The sequence below is a fragment of the Gymnodraco acuticeps genome, unplaced genomic scaffold (assembly GCF_902827175.1).
Source record: "Gymnodraco acuticeps unplaced genomic scaffold, fGymAcu1.1, whole genome shotgun sequence".
In the NCBI taxonomy this organism is placed as follows: Eukaryota; Metazoa; Chordata; class Actinopteri; order Perciformes; family Bathydraconidae; genus Gymnodraco; species Gymnodraco acuticeps.
This window is the reverse complement of record NW_022991705.1, coordinates 2,046,324-2,065,548: the sequence shown is the minus strand read 5'-3', so window position 1 is coordinate 2,065,548 and position 19,225 is coordinate 2,046,324. Positions and strand designations below refer to the sequence as shown.

At 39.7% G+C, this 19,225-nt stretch overlaps 1 protein-coding gene across 6 annotated transcripts in view; it reads right to left on the bottom strand.

Annotated features, from left to right (window-relative positions):
* Positions 1 to 539: 539 nt before the first annotated feature.
* Positions 540 to 19,225, bottom strand: part of znf536 (zinc finger protein 536) — a 242,453-nt gene continuing 223,767 nt past the window's right edge. For 5 of the 6 annotated variants that reach the window (XM_034198876.1, XM_034198873.1, XM_034198877.1 and 2 more), the window contains one exon: positions 541 to 1,233. In XM_034198876.1, the coding sequence (XP_034054767.1) occupies positions 974 to 1,233 (260 nt within the window). In that variant the 3' untranslated portion in view covers positions 541 to 973. Of the gene's footprint in view, positions 1,234 to 19,225 lie in introns of all 6 variants that reach the window. The other variant, XM_034198874.1, reaches the window with a different exon arrangement.

Sequence of the window (19,225 nt, the reverse complement as noted above, 5' to 3'; positions counted from 1 at the left end):
GAGAGTGTGAGTGGATGGAGAGAGGGAGGAGGGAAGGAGGTGACTGTCGGGGCTCCGGCCAGCTGACGGGACTCAACTTGACCCCCTGGTGTACTGTCCAGAGTCGGGTTACCACTGTAGGATTGAGTGTGTGTGTGTGTTGTTGAATTGATTTCCTCTGCGATGACAGCTCCAGTCAGGCTGGCACCATTGCCCCCCCCTCCCTTTCCCCTCTATCCCTGACACACACGCCACCATCACCGCCATTGACCCTAGCACGCACGCACACACACACACACACACACACACACACACACACACACACACACACACACACACACACACACACACACACACACACAAAAACACACACACACACACACAAAAACACACACACACACACACACACACACACACACACACACGCACACAGTGCTCATCACTCAAACTGGGAAAATGGCAACCACTGGTGTTATGTTCATGTTCCACCTCCTCCATCTTCCCTACAGTTCTGCTCAATCGTTTACACAGATCATTTTTCTGATAAAAGCACTATTTTTGGTTAAGTCTCTCAAATTATTTTCGTCTGATGTTCCCTCTTGCTTCATAGACTCGTGATGTGTCTGAAAACTACTCGTTAAGAGTTTGTAACCTTCCATTCTTGAATATCATCCACTCTGCTTGGTTAAAAGAAATCTTGAATCCACTCATCACAAACACATGGGTTATGTTTTCTTAGTAGATGTTCTAACTCCCAATAAAACACATAAAGAAGGTAACTTTGTGTTTTATAGCAAAGGAAGTTGTATTTATATCTGTCGATCTCAATGTCTTGTCCTTACTTGCTCAGGGTCGGTTGGAAATCCGTCTCATATTGACCAACAGTTTTATCGGGCAGTTTTGTCTTACAATACACATTTTTGGCATTTCGGATCCAATGCTTCACGTACATAGATATCCTTGATGATATCAACCATCCTAGATCATGGCAGTTTCACTCCTGATTACGTGAATTGGCCTCCCCTTCAACCGAAATGTCGTTACTCTCTGCTCCATTCATTGGTTGAGCATCACCGACGGCCTCATCGGGGTTCTTCTCTGAGACTTCGGACTCAGTCCGGGAGCGTTTGAAGCGTCGGTCAGGATACTGGCTGTTGTCGAAGGGCATGCGGTGGACGCACAGCACGTGAGTCTTCAGGTTGCCCTTCTGCGAGGCGCCGTAGGGGCAGTAACTGCACCTGAATGGTCTCTGGCCTGGAGAGAGAAACAGAAAGGCAGAACAATGTAACCACTTTAAGCTGAACCAGTATGTCTCAGGCAGGGTCCTTGGGGGTCCCTATGTCAGTATAATCTAATTTGCAGGAAATGTAGTCCTATTAGATGATGTACGAGAGTGATTTCTCCAATCAGAGGATCCTGTCCCCCCATAAGAAGTCTCTATGTGCAGCGATGGCAGGAGGAGATACAGCAGACATCATCGGATATGGGCGCCATTGGGTCAATAGTTTGAGGGTTAATGTGTTTGTGAGTAACATGATTTTGATGTGACTTTTAAGTTACACTGTATTAACCAATTAACCAATATTGACAATTGACATTACTATAACCTTCATTATTGGATATTTGACATACACATATTTTCCCTTACAGTAATAGTTTGATGGTACGAGCCTGGACTGTTCTGGTTTGACTGATTTAAATGGGCACTATTGCTCTCTTTGTCTTCCTCTACCCCGCACTTTTGTTGACACTTGCTACTTTTCTTGGGTCTTTACTACCACCTGTCGATCAGTGGCACAAGATTAAAATGGAGAAACTCAACAGGATATGCGTATGAACTCCATAGGGTGCCTTTTAATTTCAAAGGGCTGATTTCAGTTTCTTGGTACTGCTATTTTTAGCTTTTCTGAAAGAACAACGCCCCTTTGAGCATAGAACATCAGTTTACAATACTTTTCATTGAAGTACTGTGTTAATAAAGCCTCTGTTAAAATCAGTAAAGGAAAGACATTGTCTTTGTGGAACCTCTTCAGATGTGTATATACACGCATGGTCTCTGAGGAACTTCCTAACAATAGTGAACACCACATTCCAAATGGCATCATCCAACCAAAATGCTTACTGCTTTACTTTGAACCTAAGGGGAAGTTCTACTGATACCTTGAAAGTTGGTAATAAGGTTGTTATAGCATTTCATAAGCTGACAAACCCATATTCAATCCAAGCATGAAACTTTAGACTCTTTCTGTTAAGGTTAGGGTTAAATTGAGACAATAGTCCACTAGACATACATTTGCTGATGCTAAAGGCAATGTAATGTTAATCTATTGTACTTTTGATATTTTGGACTGTAAAGGAGGAACCATATCATGGGGCGAAAAGCCACCAGCCAAAGCTTTTTACTACTGAGGCCTATTTGCTGCTCCTCCATCAACAGTGTATTACAAACTCATATTTTTTACTAATATATTGGCATGCATCCATGAGGAACATGAGCCTCCACCATTCTGGCCACAACTAACCCTTTCTGGCCTTCAGTCCTCCACCAGGCCGTACCAAGGTGGTTTAACAACATGATATATAAGACTGTAAAAAACGAAACTTGGATAAGAAGGTGATGTCGAGGACAAAGAGGAGTGGAAAAGTGATTTTCTCATCTGCACCATCCTAGCAGTACTGCAGGGCTTTTCTTTTTGAAACAAATACATCTTCAAAACATTACCCAACACTTAATACTCGCCTCCCTTTGTGCAGTCAGAGAGCTCCGACAAATTCATCTGAACTAAACTTTTGCAGCTCCCCGAGTCGATATACATCTTTTAAAGAGCGTGCATACATCTGGTCCCCTGAACACAATAGCAGAGTGGAACGAGGCGAGGTATTTTTCTCTATCTCCCCCCTTGCCATAGCTCCAGCACAGAATGTTCTCCCTAGATTGAATCTGATCATCACTGCAGCAAACACAATGGCCCTTAATAGCACCAGCCGTTTGTTTGAGGGATGCCGATTACACCGCCATCATAACCCACTTCACTTAGCTCACTCACTCACAGACAGACAGAGAGGACAAAACAAAGTGGGGAGGGAGGGAGGGAGGAGGGAGGAGGGAGGGGCAGAGTGTAGGAGTTTAGGCCCTCTCCGGTACTTTAGGTTATTAATAACAGTACATTTGCCGTTACCCTCGTTTTCTTTTTTCTATTCCTTTTTTCTTTATCTCTTATTCAATTTGAGTCGGTCTAAATCAAATTAACATATGGGGTTTAAAAGAGGCGCAGGGATAGGTGCAGGGAATATCAATAGGTAAAAAGCCAGGAATTAAAGAGGAAACAATCTATTTGAAGCACTCACTGGCATACACATGGGGTTAGCGGAGAGTGAGTGCACGCTCTACTTATACTGTATAAAGACGGACACATAAGGGCTAAAGTATACACACAGACGGGCTTGATGCGAGGACGCAGCTACTTTGTGTTTGGCAATCTGACACAGGATTTGGAGCCTCTCCGGCTTTCCGATATTACATTGTTTGCTCCGGAGCCGCACAAAGGGGATTGCTACAAGTTTGGAGGCTTTGGATGTTCCAGTTGTCTGAATTTCCAGATAAGCTAGTCTGCGGCACACAATGAAGGGCTCCTTTTATTCGTGTGCAGTTTAATTTCACACTCTCTTACATTAAGTTAGTCGGAGAGGCAGAATATCTCATCCCATTTTACACTTAAGGAGAGCGAGTTATGCCCCCAAACAACTCAACTCCTTCTTTCTTTCTTCCCCCCCCCCCGCTGCCTGCTTACTTGCTGTTTGTCTCCACTGACTTTAAAAATAAATACAAATCAAGTTTGGTTTTATCTCCGGGGGAGATGTTTAGGTTGAAGCAAGAGATTGTGCTTTGAATTGCACGGCTTAAAAAAAAGTTAGGATAGAATGTATAAAACATGGCTTGAAAAAAGTTTGGATAAGCTTGAGTTTTTGTCGAGATTGGAATTGAGTTCTGCAGAGCAATTTATAGACGCAAAGGCTATATGTTGTTTTGGATTAAAATGAAAGAGAAGCTCTTTTTAACTAACACACAAACTCACACAGGCATTCGACAATCCACATCTACTGTGAGCTAAAGTTGCCATCATTAATCCATGTCCTCCTCTGTGCCAGAAACCAGAACAGCCCACATGTGGATGGCCCACCGGCACCGCACTAACCCACCATTCTGTCCACCACTTCTTTAATGTTCTGTCCATCTGATCTCTGTCTCACTCTTTGTCGCTCAGATTTATCACAACTGGTATACATATGCATGTGACATTGAGGAAAGCAATTATTTGTAATGAGAGCTATAATTATTTACCGTCTTCTCTTCTATGCCACACAATACAACTTTAGCTTGTACCCACTTGTGTACCAAAGTGTTGAATGAATATAAAATAACTGAACATATTACAACTATAACTGAACAGGCAAAGCCATGTACTGAAAGTCAGACTTTTGCCAACCCAAGCAAATATTTTCCAAAACAAAACAGAGTCCCCCCCTGTTTCTATTACCAGATCTGCCATGTAACAGTTTCGAAAGGAGTTCAATACAACTTAAAAGAAAAACCTTGATATCATTAGATGCACCAACTGTTAATCAAACTCAGTCAGAATAAGATTGTAACATTTTCTATGGAGAAAAACATCTTTGCTTTTATTTCAATGAAGAAACACTCAAATATGCTAGAAGCTACATGAATAAACCGGTCCATGAGTGTGAGTCAAAACGTAACCATATGAAACTCTCATTGTGGTTTGGATGTTTACTTTATTAACTTTCAATCAAAATCACAATCTCTTCGTTCCTTAAGCACATTGTTGCCAAACCTAACCACCCATGTCAAAGTTATCCGCTTAATACAGCCAACATCCACACTCACGTCCTCTCTTTTGCAGAGTTGCATTTTTATTTTTCTATATATATATATATTTGGGAAGCACACAAGTAATGTTTTTTTTTAATCCAGGAGTAATATTTGAACGAGTTCTAGTAGACATTTGTTTTGCCCTCACTGTTTGATTAAAGAGTGAAAAAGTGATGGGTTCTTAGTTTGATTTTTTTTTACGGCCTTGTTTAAAACTGAGTGGGTAACCCCTCGATTCCACCGGGTCCGTCTGCGTCGCGTCACGGCTGCACCGCGGTTTTGGTCCGGCCTCCTCCGGTGTCATACCCTACCGGGGGCGATTCAGGAGCATTTCAGAAGCATTTCAGAAGCGGAGCGTCTTACCTGCCGGCTCGCAGTTTTTGTTGATTTGGGCATATTTCCTGGACAGGCTACTTTGTACAGACAAAGTTAATAATAATTGTAATACTCCAGTTATAAACGACATGAATCAAAGATGTGTTGCTGTATTTTAGTGGCAAAAAAATGCATTCATCATCATAATTATTCTATATATATAATTTACACAGTGCCTGTAAACCGGAGGAGAACGCTGGCATTTCTCCTACTTGAAAGACTACGGAGGGATAGGGTCTGCAAATTAGTTTATTTTGGGGATGGGCTGGATGCTGTCACCGGTCCACTTCCTGCCCACCGCCTCTGCAACGCCTCGCGTCACGTCAAAAAATAGACTTGAATCCTATTTAGAGCGGAGCCCAGTGGCGAGACGCTTCTGGGACGCTTCTGAGCCGTAACGCGGCGCCTCTGGTGGAATAGCACCCATTGACTAGAGTGGCCGCGATCTTTTCGAACGCCGCGGCGCGGCCGTAACGCGACGCAGACGGACCCGGTGGAATCTAGGGGTAAGGGTGATTGTAACCCCAACTCAATTGGATGGGTTTTTCACTAGGGTGTTAATGGCCTTGTGGATTCCATTTTTTGGTGTCTACTATTCTTGGTCAATGATCTTGACCTGCTATTGCATTAAGGTTTTTAGTCAACTTAAAAAAAGCTTTGTATAATGTGAACTCCACGCAATAAACAATATTGTTTCTGTTAAGGTGATGAAATAACATGTACTGTTTCCATATATGTCAGTCAAGCCTTTTGGATTAAAACCACTTGCTGTAACTTATTTAGTCTGTTCAACACAGTTGGATACATTTGGACGGTTTGGACAGTTGAAGTCCTGTACGTTGGTTCTGATTCCTCTGATCTCCCTCTGATTTCCTTACTATTGACTGTAGAGGGCATGTGTAAATGGATAAAACATGTTGTGTTTCACAGGTTATTTTAAAAGCAAAGTGTCAATTTTATTTTGCAGTTAATTGAACATTGAAGGTTGTTTGCTCTGGATTTGAGAGGTGTTATCAGTGGCTAAAAATGCAATAATTCTTGTCGAACGATGGTGTGGAACCTTGACATTTAAGTCGATCTGGAGTGAATAATATAGTCTACAGAAAGATAGTTACTACAGCTATGTAGCCTCATGTATACACTGTGGGAGCATAGAGACATGATGACTTTTTGAGAATTGTTTATATTTGGGACGGTCACTAAGAATTTGTAAACTTATTTGTTTAAATAAATATTTGTAATGTTATTCTATTTGTATTTTATTGTAAGCTATTGGACATTTTAATTTAACTTTCTATAAAATATATATGTATTTTATGTTATCATTCTGTTGCACATTCTTACTTTAACTTGTTTACATTTAATCTTATTGGAAATGTTACTCTAACTTCATATGCTTATACAACTATAACACAAATATATATAATATTTGTATTGCATCTGATTTTAACTTTTTATTTGTAAATTCTTACTTTACCTTCTCAGGTTTATTTATTGAACAGCTTTTACTTCCTATAATTATAGATGTATTTTTAACTTTATTTATTGTGTTCTAAAATGGAACTTTCACAAAACCCAATATAAATAGTTTTCTAATGAAGACAAATGTCCATAATGTTACGGTTTGGGAAAGGTAGGACCCAAAAGCAGACTACAAAAAAAGGTAAGTTGGTCTAGACAACAAAAGCGAGCTTTATCTTAAAAGCTGATGGCAAAAACACAAGGAAGATACAATACCAAAAAGCTGACGGTGACTGACATGGAGGGAGACAGGAAAAACAAAACAATGAACCGACAGGGGAACACAGGGAAAGACTAAATACAGAGAGGGGGAATCACGGGACAAGAAACAGCCGGGCAGGGGAGGTAGAAACACAAGGGCAACAGGTGAACACAATTAGTCAATCAGACACACCAGGGAAACTAACGACAGGGAGGACAACACAGGGAGAGGGACCAGGCAAGAAACATGGAGGAAAACATGACAGGGAGAACAGAACAGCAAAATAACCCCAAAAGTAGACGCACAAAACTCAAACCCTGACACATAACACATTCCCAAAAAGAACATATGAACACATGAAGAAGTGAAATGCACAAGTTCCACGTGTCGTCACGAACCCAGACGAGTAATTACCTTGATTTGGATTCTGGTTGGGAAAGAGATGCATAGATAGAGCAGGAGGGAGGGGGTGAAACAGAGTGAGAGAGAAACAGTGGTCTTGCTTTCATTAGTGCGGCATTATCTGAGCCTGTTAATTAACCCCCTAAGGCCCTCTGCGCGAGATCAGAGGAAAGGAGAGGAGGAAGTGGAGAGAAGGGTGGGAGGAGAGGAGTCAGTCAGCGGAGGTGTGTGTGTGTGTGTGTGTGTGTGTGTGTGTGTGTGTGTGTGTGTGTGTGTGTGTGTGTGTGTGTGTGTGTGTGTGTGTGTGTGTGTGTGTGTGTGTGTGTGTGTGTGTGTGTGTGTGTGTGTGTAATTGATGTATCACACCACTGCCACAAACATGCCCATGTTTCACCTGCCACATGCACCCCCCCACCCGACTCCTAACTCACCCCTCTCACCCCCTTAGCTTGCTGTAATTATCTTATCTCTACCCATAAACACACACACACATACACACACACACACATACACATGCACACACACACACACACACACACACACACACACACACACACACACACACACACACATACACACACACACACACACACACACACACACACACACACACACACACACACACACACACACACACACACACACACACACTGGGGGTAAAACGAGAATGGACCACTCGACTCTCGATCTCTTGTCTACTTTCCCTGAAGGTCCTGCTATTTTCTTCTTCTACAGTCTTTTTTTAAAGCACCCTTTTCCTCTTTTTAGCTTGTTGGTCATGTGACCCTAGTTTGCCTTACATATAGCTTCCAAAATAAAATAGAAATAGAAATAATAGTTTACTTATATACATATTGTGAATATTTGTGTTTATGAATGCACCAAATTCACCAAGGCAAATTAATTGTGTTATTTGGATATAATCCTGATTCTGATCATTAGCTATACCTGTGCAGATATGTTGTATAGTTAGGGATAACTTCTTCTTCTTCTTGTATAGTTTGTTATTTGATTTGAAGTGACAGTGAGGAGTTATAGCTCTTGAAGTTATAATTTACCTAAACTGTGCCTATATTGAACGGTTCATGGCCATATGTGAAAAACACACCCGGCTCTTGGCAAAGTGTTCTCTCGCTACGTCTTGTGAGGAGAGCTATCTTAAGACGGCAACAGATGGCGGCGCTGGCATCACATGGCATTTAAGGACGGTAGCTTCTGGTTGGATGCCAACACGCTGCTCCTCATCTTAATGTGCCTCTGTATATGTTTATGTGTGTGTCAGTGTTTCTGTGTGTATATCATGCTTTTCTACACTGTCTGTGCATCTCGCTGTCAATCATTCAGTATGGACACATGAACCCAAACACTAAAGGAAGTACGAGTTCACGACTACTTTAGGAAAGTTATTTGTGTGTATTTTCTCTTTGTTTTTGCGCAGTGAGTTTTTAGGCAGCAATACTGAAGGTGTGAGCAATTAAATGTGCTAAACCATCTGTCCATAACCTGCTTCATGCTGCTGCTCCCACATTACTCAGCACACAAGGCATCATTTATTTCTATAAAAATACTTTTAAAATCATACTTCTTTTAATGTTTCTGGATCTGTTTATTTCACACACTCACCTATCTATTTTCTAATTAAAAAAACGATTTATAATCCATCATCTTTAATGCCTATTTTCTGCTGCCATGTTGTGTTTAGTTTAGTTTAAAAATACTAGTCCTGTCAAAGTTAACACGTTAAGTAAAAAGTAAAAAATGTGGCTTCTGAAATGTAGTGGAGTTCAAATAAAATAGCATAACACGAAAATACTCAGCTAAGAACCTCAAGATTGAAGAACGGCAGTTTTTGAGTAAATGCACTGAGTTTAGTTTGAGGCTATACTTGCAGGATTACCTTGAATTCAATTAACTAAACTTACATTTGTCTTTGTTTTGGATTGTTGCAATAATAATAAACATACACTTTGTATAAAGCTGTCATATTTGTCCACTCCCATGTTGATAATGAGTCTTAAAGACTTAACAAAAATATCCCTTGAAGGTGCATTTAAAAATAATTTTCTTTTAAAAGTGCGAATAATTTGTGATTATTCAACACATTTCAAGTTAAACTATGGAAATCATGAGATAAATTAAAGATTTTAATCGATTGGCAGATCTAAAAAAATACACATGTCGACAGAAATAATGTCATAGTAACTAATTTGGTCATAATGTATAATAAAAAGAGAAGGAAAAGATGAGGTCCAAATAAAATAAAATTAGTCACTGGTGGAAAAGACAAACAAAAAGATTTTGATTGAGAACATTTGTAATTTTAACATGTATTTTTGAGAACCCCGAACTTCACATTCTCAATCTCCGTTTACTGTCAGTTTCCAGAAAACTAGACAAATCTGTCAAACTAAAACTGTGTACAATAAATCTGTGGAAAAGTTATTGAGAATGAACTTCACTAGATGTGAAATTATTAAAGTTAAAACACTCCATACCTTGTTGTTTTTTACCTGTAGTATTTTCGCTTAGACTTAGACATATGGCAATGCAAATAAATCATACAACAGTTTTCCCATAATGCACTTTTGCCTGAGTTATGACTCAGAAGAAGTGGTGGGACATTACCTGTATGTTTAGTTGTTTTTTGCTGAAGCACCTTTGAAACAGATAAGGTATACAAGAGTGCTTCAAGTAGGGAACCTCGTACATTTGGCAAGCCTGACTGCATGAGTTAGTGTCCATTGCTTTTTTTGTAATATATATGATATTTTTTAAAAACCCTTCCCATCCCCTCCAAAAATAAATACATTTACATTACTTCAAACAGCCTGAAGGGAATTAATCCTTCTCTAGATTTCCTCTGATGAATTAAGAGCATTTCCCTCAGCGAGCTGCCGCGTTGATCGAAAATTGGCCTGAAGTTTGGGGAATAGCGATTTGGTCTGTTTCCTAGCTTAACTAGAGAAAACCAACACGCAAATAACACCAGGGGAGGCACTTAAGGAAAGGAGAGGAAGTGGGGGAGGTGAGGGGAAGGAGCTCTTTCAGCATCAAAGCTAGCTAAAACGTCCACACCAGGGACCCGGTCCCATGTTAAATACTGAACTAGATTATTAATTGCTGTACCAGTAGGACCTGTTAATAAGAACCCGAAATAGCAGCTGCTTCCTCTCTGTCTTCATCTCTTGTTCTATTTCCACTTTGTCTGCTGCTGTTCATGCTTTAAAATATATAATAAATAAAGGATTACAAATTATAACAAATTAATTAAAAGGCTGAATGGAAATGGAGGATCGAACCAAATCAACTTTTGATAGTTACAGAGCAAACAGTGAAGTTCAGACCCCCATATCAGGAGCAGGGGGCCACAATGGTTAAAGTGTTTACATATGCAGGTCATCATTCACCCATTCATACAGAGGCTGGAATCGAACCCACAACTTTCTGAAATTAAAATGACCACACTACCCCACAGCCACAGTTGCCCCTTATACAGCATCCAGCCACTAACATTCTGATATACTGTACATGTAAACATTTCCATGGTAGGTTGTCATATTGTAATGGTAATTCCCTTTTGCTTATATTTACATTACTTATATTAATATTATTTTATGTTTTAGAATAGTTTTTTTTAATAGATTTCAAATGTGTTAAATATTTACTCCTTTTTTACATCTTCACTTGACTTTTTAATAAACGTATGCACAATTATACCACGTGAGTCGTATATTACAAATCACTCCCCTTTTGAACTTTATTCTTGTTTTACTGTCATATAGTATTTCATACCTGTTTTCATTGATTCTCTTATTTTCTTATAACTATAATGATCATATAAACGTGTGCCTCGGAAATAATTGTTTACATTAATGGTGACCAAACCGTTTGAGACCCACTGAGATAACTTAGACTAAAGTGAACTATCTAAACACTGAGAGTCCATTAGTTCACTGAGCCTCTCAGTCTGACAGGAGAGGACTCTCCTCCACCTTGTTGTTGACAAAGCTCCTTATATCCGTTAGCGTAGCTCGCTAGCACCAGAAGCTAACAACAACGATCTCCGGTACCGGTGCGCTCTCTCTCTCGCTCTCTCTCTCTCTCTCTCTCTCTCTCTCTCATATCATCTATTCTCTCTCTATATATACTCGCTCTCTCTCTATCTCTCTCTCTCTATCCGATATCTCATCCTCAAAAATGGCTCGTTCCACACACACACAGAGCAGAGCTTGAATGAAACACAGAGACCCAGATTATTTTCAAATCAATAATTGTTCAAATTATGAATTTTTTTTTTCTTTGTCATAACAATTTGTTCTTCCTGGTCTCGCGCCCCCCCTGTTATGCCTCTGCACCCCCCACTTTGAGAAACACTGGGCTAAAGGAACTCTATTATGTTTTTTTGGGGTTTTCCCTTTCCTGTAGTATGTTACATTATATATGCTTTTGTGCATGTAAATGGTCTGCACAGGCTAAAATCCCAAAGTGTATCTCCCACACACATTCCCCTCTTGCCTGAAACGCCATTGCATGCTTGGGGGCGGGACATCTCTGAGAGGTTAACCAATCACAACTCAGAGGTGAAAAGAGGTGCTGCAGCAAAGGCAGTTTGAGAAAAATAAAGACCATTGTTCTTTTACTGATACTAGATGTGTGTGTTTGTGTGTGTGTGTGTGTGTGTGTGTGTGTGTGTGTGCGTGTGTGTGTATGTGTGTTTGTGGTGTGTTGTGTGTGTGTGTGCTGTGTGTGTTGTGGGTGTGTGTGAGTGTGTGTGTTTGTGTGTGTGTGTGTGTGTGTGTGTAAAGGCTAGACACATTGCCTTGTTTTTCCCTGCTGAACTGAGGGAGGCACAATTTGCTGCTGACCTGTCACTGTACACAGATAATGGATGCCCAACTGTGTGTGTGTGTGTGTGTGTGTGTGTGTGTGTGTGTGTGTGTGTTGTTGATGTGTGTGTGTGTTGTGTGTGTTTTTGTGTGTGTGTGTGTGTTTGTGTGTGTGTGTGTGTGTGTGTGTGTGTGGGGTGTGTTGTGTGTGTGTGTGTGTGTGTGTGTGTGTGTGTGTGTGTGTGTGTGTGTAGCCTGTCAGCCATGTCTCTCAGTAATAAAGAGGGGGAGAAAAAGGAAAAAAATGCAGGGCAGAGGGGGTTGATAGATATGCCGGCCACCTGCTTCTCACTCACATTCTGACACAAAGAGCGTCGCTGCTGCGCTGCGTTAATCATCATGAACTTCCTCTGACCTCCACTCTCAGCGATAACAGCTAAAAGTTCAGTCAGAAACACACAGCAACAGACCGGAGGCACTGACGATGCTGCCACAGGGACACAAAGAGGGAGTGAATGTTATCGCTGAGAAATAAACCGTGGAAGTGTTCAAATGAGACAAATAAAGGAAGTATTGTCATTGTTGTGCATTATTTTAACACACTGTAAGGTAAGGTAAGGTACGTTTATTTATATACAGTAGCACATTTCAGACGCAGAGGCAATTCAAAGTGCTTTACATGATCATTAACACATAATAGTAAGACAATAGAGAGGAACACAATAAATAAACATAATGTAACAGATTCATAAAAACCATGCATAAATGAGATACAAAATTGTTTAAAAACGACATTGTAAATACGGTAGGTGCTAAAACAAGTTAAAAGGCTTCTGGGTAAGCAGCTGTAAAAAGTAGTGTGTTTAGCCTCGACTTGAAATAACTCAGCGTTGGTGAAGTAAGCCCGCCCCCGATGATCTCAGAGCTCTGTGTGGCTCGTAACAGAGCAGCATGTCGGACATAATGGGGTCCCAAACCATTTAATGCTTTATAAGTTAGCAATATATTTTTTTAATCAATTATGTAAGCTACTGGTAGCCAGTGCAGAGACCTGAGTACTGGGGTGATGTGTTCTACCCTTTTTCTTTTGGTCAGGACTCTGGCAGCGGCGGTCTGGATTAGTTGTAGCTTTTTAACCGATTTTTGACAGAGACCTGTAAATACACTATTACAGTAATCAAGCCCGCTAAAAACAAAGGCGTGAACTCGTTTTTCAAGGACTTGTTGAGACATGAATGTCTAAGTCTGGCTATGTTTTTCAGGTATGCTGATTTAGTAATTGTGTTGATGTGGGATTTCAAATTGAGGTTGGGGTCCAGAACTACGCCTAGATTTCTCACCTTTTCTGATGTATTTAGCAGTAGGGCTTCTAGTTTAGCGCTTACTTCAGCCCGTTCCTCCCTTTTGGCACCAAAGATAATTGTCTCTGTTTTTTTTTTGTTTAATTGTAGGAAATTGTTGCTCATCCAGCTACTGATTTGTTCCATGCAGTTGGTGAGGGATTGTAATGGTCCGTAGTCGCCAGGCTTTATTGTAATGTATAACTGAGTGTCATCCGCATAATTGTGGTACGGCATTTTGTTAATTTTAGGATCTGGGCTAGTGGAAGCATGTATATGCTGAATAGAATTGGACCAAGAATCGTCCCTAGGGGAACTCCACAAGTCATTGCTGTTTGTTGCCATTTAAAAGAACCAACAGACACAAAGGAGTCTCTGTCCTGCAGATACGATTTGAACCAATTAAGTGCTTTGCCAGATAAACCAACACAGTTTTCTAGTCTGTCCAGTAATATTTTGTGGTCCACTGTATCAAAGGCGGCACTGAGGTCCAGCAGTACCAAAAATAGTGATTTGCCCCTTGTCTGTGTTTAAATATATGTTGTTTAAAACCCTCATAAGTGCAGTCTCAGTGCTGTGATGGCATGTTTTACACTGTACCGGAGTAAAACATGCCAAATGTTAATTTTTTTGTATTTAACTGAAGATTTGATGTAAGTATAGTGAGTTAGAATATTTAAACATGCTCTATATTAACTTGCTTGCTTAAAAAAAAGAATTTGAGAACAAAATGTCAGTTGTTCACAAGGGCTGTTACTTTGTGATCAGAGGTGGATGTAACAATTATCACAACCTTAAACTAAACCAAATTAAATGTAAAAAATAAATATTCCTCAACTATGAATGAGTTTTACTTTACAAATTAAGATGATGTAAGAAATAAATGACATTTAAATTAAATATTTTGTATTGATATTCTACTGTCCATTTTGTTGAATTAGAATGTTAGTTAATGCAGGGGCCTGCTACTTAAAAATCCCTTTTGTTACTTAAAGCATGTCCATAACCACTTTATGTATTTTTAACTAATCTAGTTTTAGGATGAAAGACTTATTTGGGGTTGTGTTAATGTTATTTTTTTTCCTGAATTTAATCTTCTTTCATGTATCTTGTATTTTATCTCTGCTTTACTTAGGAGCGAATGTCTCGTTTATTTCGTTAGAATTTCAAATGATAACATTACTTACTGTTTTCTTGTCTTTAACACATCTGTAGAAATATTTGGAATAAGTGCCAAATCGTACAACTTTAACTAAAACAGGCCCAAACTACAAATATACTTTTAGCGATATTTGTTTTTACACTTATTATTCAAGTTAAAGATGAGCAAAAAAAAAAGGGAAAATATAAACCCAGAAACCTTTATTTGCCTGATAAGTGGTTACAATTGCTGGCATGAAATGTGTGTTTGTAAAATAAAAATAAAATGCTGACCTCTTGTCATTATTCCTCATCTTATGACCCTGAAAACATGAATACATAATATAAATAAAACAACTTGTTTCTTTCCTAAAAAAATTACATTTCCAATTATATTATTATTAGTGTGTCTTTATTATCAATTTCAAAAAGAGGGGATGATTTATGACAGATTCAACTATTAGCTAATTTCCGTATGCATCTGGGAAGATACACAATTAACGAGCAACTAAAAACACAAGGTGTATCAAACCAACAACCATAAATCAGATCGAAGCATGGAACAACATAGTAATCAGTATAATATATAATATAATAATTCATTTTCATAAAACCTTAAATGATGTTCTAGGTAATGTCGACTGGTGGCTAATGCTTTTTTTTCATGGTGTGAAAAAGAGTGTGAGTCTGTTCTTGTTTAAGCTTAGCTGAAAGATATTCCAGTACCCAATGGCTGTAAAGGAAAAAGCTCAGTAAGCCTGCTTCAATGTGCAGCTATAAAAGGCCTATCCTAAGATTGGTTAATATAATTGATATCTTGAATGTATAATGCAACATGGTGCAATCCAAATGTGTGTGTGTGTGTGTGTGTGTGTGTGTGTGTGTGTGTGTGTGTGTGTGTGTGTGTGTGTGTGTGTGTGTGTGTGTGTGTGTGTGTGGTCTAGCATTACTATACTTGTGGGGACCTACATCTGTTTACATAGTCACGTGTGAGGACTGGCTTCCCTTATGGGGACAAATTGGAGGTCCCCATAAGGGGAATCATTAATTTTAGGGTGACGACTTGGTTAGGTTTAGGATTAGGGTAAGGGTAAGGGTTAGGGTTAGGGTTAGGGTTAGGGTTAGGCATGTGTTGTTTATGGTTAAGGTTAGGATAAGTCTCCAGGAAATGCATGTAAGTCAATGTAATGTCCCCTGAAGTGATGTATACATGGTATGTGTGTATGTGTGTGTGTGTGTGTGTGTGAGAGAGAGAGTGTGTGTGTATCAAGGCACCCTGGCCAGGTGCTCCTCAAGGACTTGCATCCAATTTGTGCATAACACGAGGAGAGGAGAGTGACGTATGTGTGTGTGCGTTCATCTTTGTTATGTAACTGTAAGAGACTACAGTTACCTTTTTTTAATATCCTAACGTAATCCCATTACATGTAGTCCGTTACTCCCCATGCCCGCATCCGCATGTACACAGCACCATAAACACAGGAAAACATAGGCCGAATTCCAAACCGGCCCCTACACACTCCCACTCCGTGTAGTCCTGTAGTCACACTCACAGCTAAACAAGGCTGCCTTCTTTCAGGTGGGGGCTGTTCAGGACAAACTATCCTCTCTCCGGGCAGAATCACGGCCTGTCATATTTTTCGTAACACCAGTTTTAAATCAGCATATTTTGGACTAATCATTTATAAAAAATAAATAGAATAAACTCAACATGAACTTTAGTGGCATATTTTTTATTCTTTGAAATCCTTGTTTGGTTTGGAATTGGGCCTCACTGTTGGGAGGGCTTGATAAGCCACTCCCCACTTGATGGTTTGGAACGGCACTGAATGTGTTGGACTCTCCACGTGAACGCGCAAACCGAGTGAACAAGGTCACAGGGAGGGTGTAGGGGTCGGTTTGGAATCAGTACCAGAAAACTCTGTCCATTCTTGGACTTGAACCGGCGGGCCTCCGCTTCCCAAGCCAATCAGAGCTACTGCTGCTTTAAAACTCTTCACTGCTCCAGTTTCACAGTGCAAACTTCCTCTATCTGAACTTAGTAACGTGTATTTTTGCGAGGCGTGCAGGTAGCGTTAGCATTAGCCACAAATATCCCTCTGTCACAGAGATCCGCTTGTAAACACGATCAGGATGTGATCTTGTTTTTGCATTTTTCAGCTACCAAGGGGCTTAACTTGCATTGGATCCAAACAACACAACGACTCTTTAAAACCTCTTCCGGTGGCGCCGTGATTTACCCCCCTTTCATAAGCTCTCCCTTATCTCCCTTCCTCCTCTCCTCCCTGTCTTCTTCTCCTCCCTTCACCAGGGGAAGCCTATTCTGTCCGCTTTAAGTTAAATCACTCAATTCTTTTCAGGGACTTTGGAGACCACTGGTAACCAAGAGAGAGAAGGAGAGGGGGAAAGTATGTGTGCGTGAGAGAGTCCACCTTCCAAATAAGTTCCATTAATCATGGGCCAGAGTCTAATGTAACTAATATTTTACAATTAGAGGAGACAAGATGGAGCTGGGGGCCATCTATCTCCCTTATACCGCATGATCATCGATTCATAAGAGCTCAGGAGAGAGGGAAGAGGGAGACCGTAACACAGTCGGCCCGCATAAAGCACACACTCGCAAACACACAGACGGTAACACACCCACATGCATAAGCACAGATGCTCGCCGGGAAACAGAAGGATGCATGAGAATGAGGGGACAGGCTGTCCCATTAGCATTTCTTACTATATGTTCTGCTGAAAACCAGCCGCGAGCTAACACATCTCTTTTTTATTTTTTCATTGATCGTTTTATTGACTGTTTTTTTTTAAATCATGTGTTAATGGTCTTTGGTAACACTTTCTATGCAACCCATTCCTATCATCTGTGTTATAGTGTGTGTGTGTATATGGTTTTAAGCACATTTAATTACTCAATGCTTTATAACAATAATCATAACTCATTATAAAGCGGTTTATAATGAGTAGTAAAGTCAGTCGGTAAAAATGATGACGTATTATGCTTCATAATTGTTGCTAATGTTCTTCAGTATTTGAGTGTATTATAATACCCATAGTTGTAACACATTATATATTTTTATATATTTACAATGCATGTTTTTCCTTAGCATTATATTGTGACATTTAGTTTTATTTAATGTAAAAATATGATGTGTTTTTCTTGCATGTATTTAACTATAGCAAACAATGACCACTTAGACTACTAGAGTAATGTGTATTTATATAAAAACATATATATAATGATTTAAAACTACAGGAATAATGACAGTGAGTGATCATCAAGTATGAAGTATTTCCACACTCAAGGCCTTATGAGTCATGAAATGCTATTATGATCATTGTTATAAAGCACTGTAAATATGTCTGTATTTATACAGTGATGAAAGAAGATTGTAATGCATGATCAGTGTGTTTATTGCATCGTCGTCATAGGAAGGGTTGGTTAAGAGAAGTCAGAAATAAATATATTCTACTAACTCATTCTCAGAAGGAGACATTTTCACACTGCTAAAAACATGCTAATCAAATTACAGTTGTATCAAAATGGAGATAAGTAGTCCACTCTCACTTTGAAAAAGCCGCTTGAAAATGTTTGTCAGCACTGCATATGCATCTTAAGCTACATGTGGCAGCGCATATTCCGTTTTTATAAAACAAGTCTTTTCACTTTAGTTTTGGACTGAATGTAATGCAGTGGCGAGGAGTCCTTTATTTGCACTGTGTGAAGTTCCATGTTGGCACGGAGCCTTTGTTGCAGCACTTGGAGGCTATCTAGAGGAGGGGGAAAGGAACACAAGTCAACCTAACTACAGTTTTAAACAATTAATAATATTAATAAAGGAACAGGCCTTTTGGAAATGATACAATGTCACACAGTTTTGTCCTTTTTTGTAACTTTTGTTGTATTTACAATATAAATAGATTTATATTTCTATCTCTACAGTAATCGAAAACATAGATACAAGAAGAAGGTGAGAAGTCCTGTCAGGTGGTGCCATATCAAAGAACTTCATAAAACAAAACTCGACTACCTATACGTTAATCGAAAATGTGTATGTTTTCTAAGCTCCAAGTAAAACACAGAGGGTGGCAGACAATTGCTACTGAACGGGGAGGCTGTGGCTCAGTGGAGAGTGTGCTGGACTTGGAATCAGGGGGTAGCAAGTTCGAGTCCCACTGCAGTCAGCATGTCGTTGTGTCCCTGAGACACTATACCCAAAATTGCTCCTGTGGGGATTGTCCACAGTACTGAGTCGCTTTGGATAAAAGCGTCTAAGTGACATGTAATGTAATGTAACTAGTGTAAAACTAAAATATGTGAATGAATATAATTCCCCCCAAAAACGGCAATAAGTCCACAGAACTATTTAGAGGTTACCTTATTCAAGAATGTCCCGCATAAACAACAACATACGTGTTGGCTGGAACAGCACCTGTTTTAAGATGTCAGACTCAAAGAGGGAGGACCGATCGATAACCTGCACAAAAGCATGAAACATCATTTATATGATTTGTTCTAAAACACCTAAGCAACACCTTCATGCCT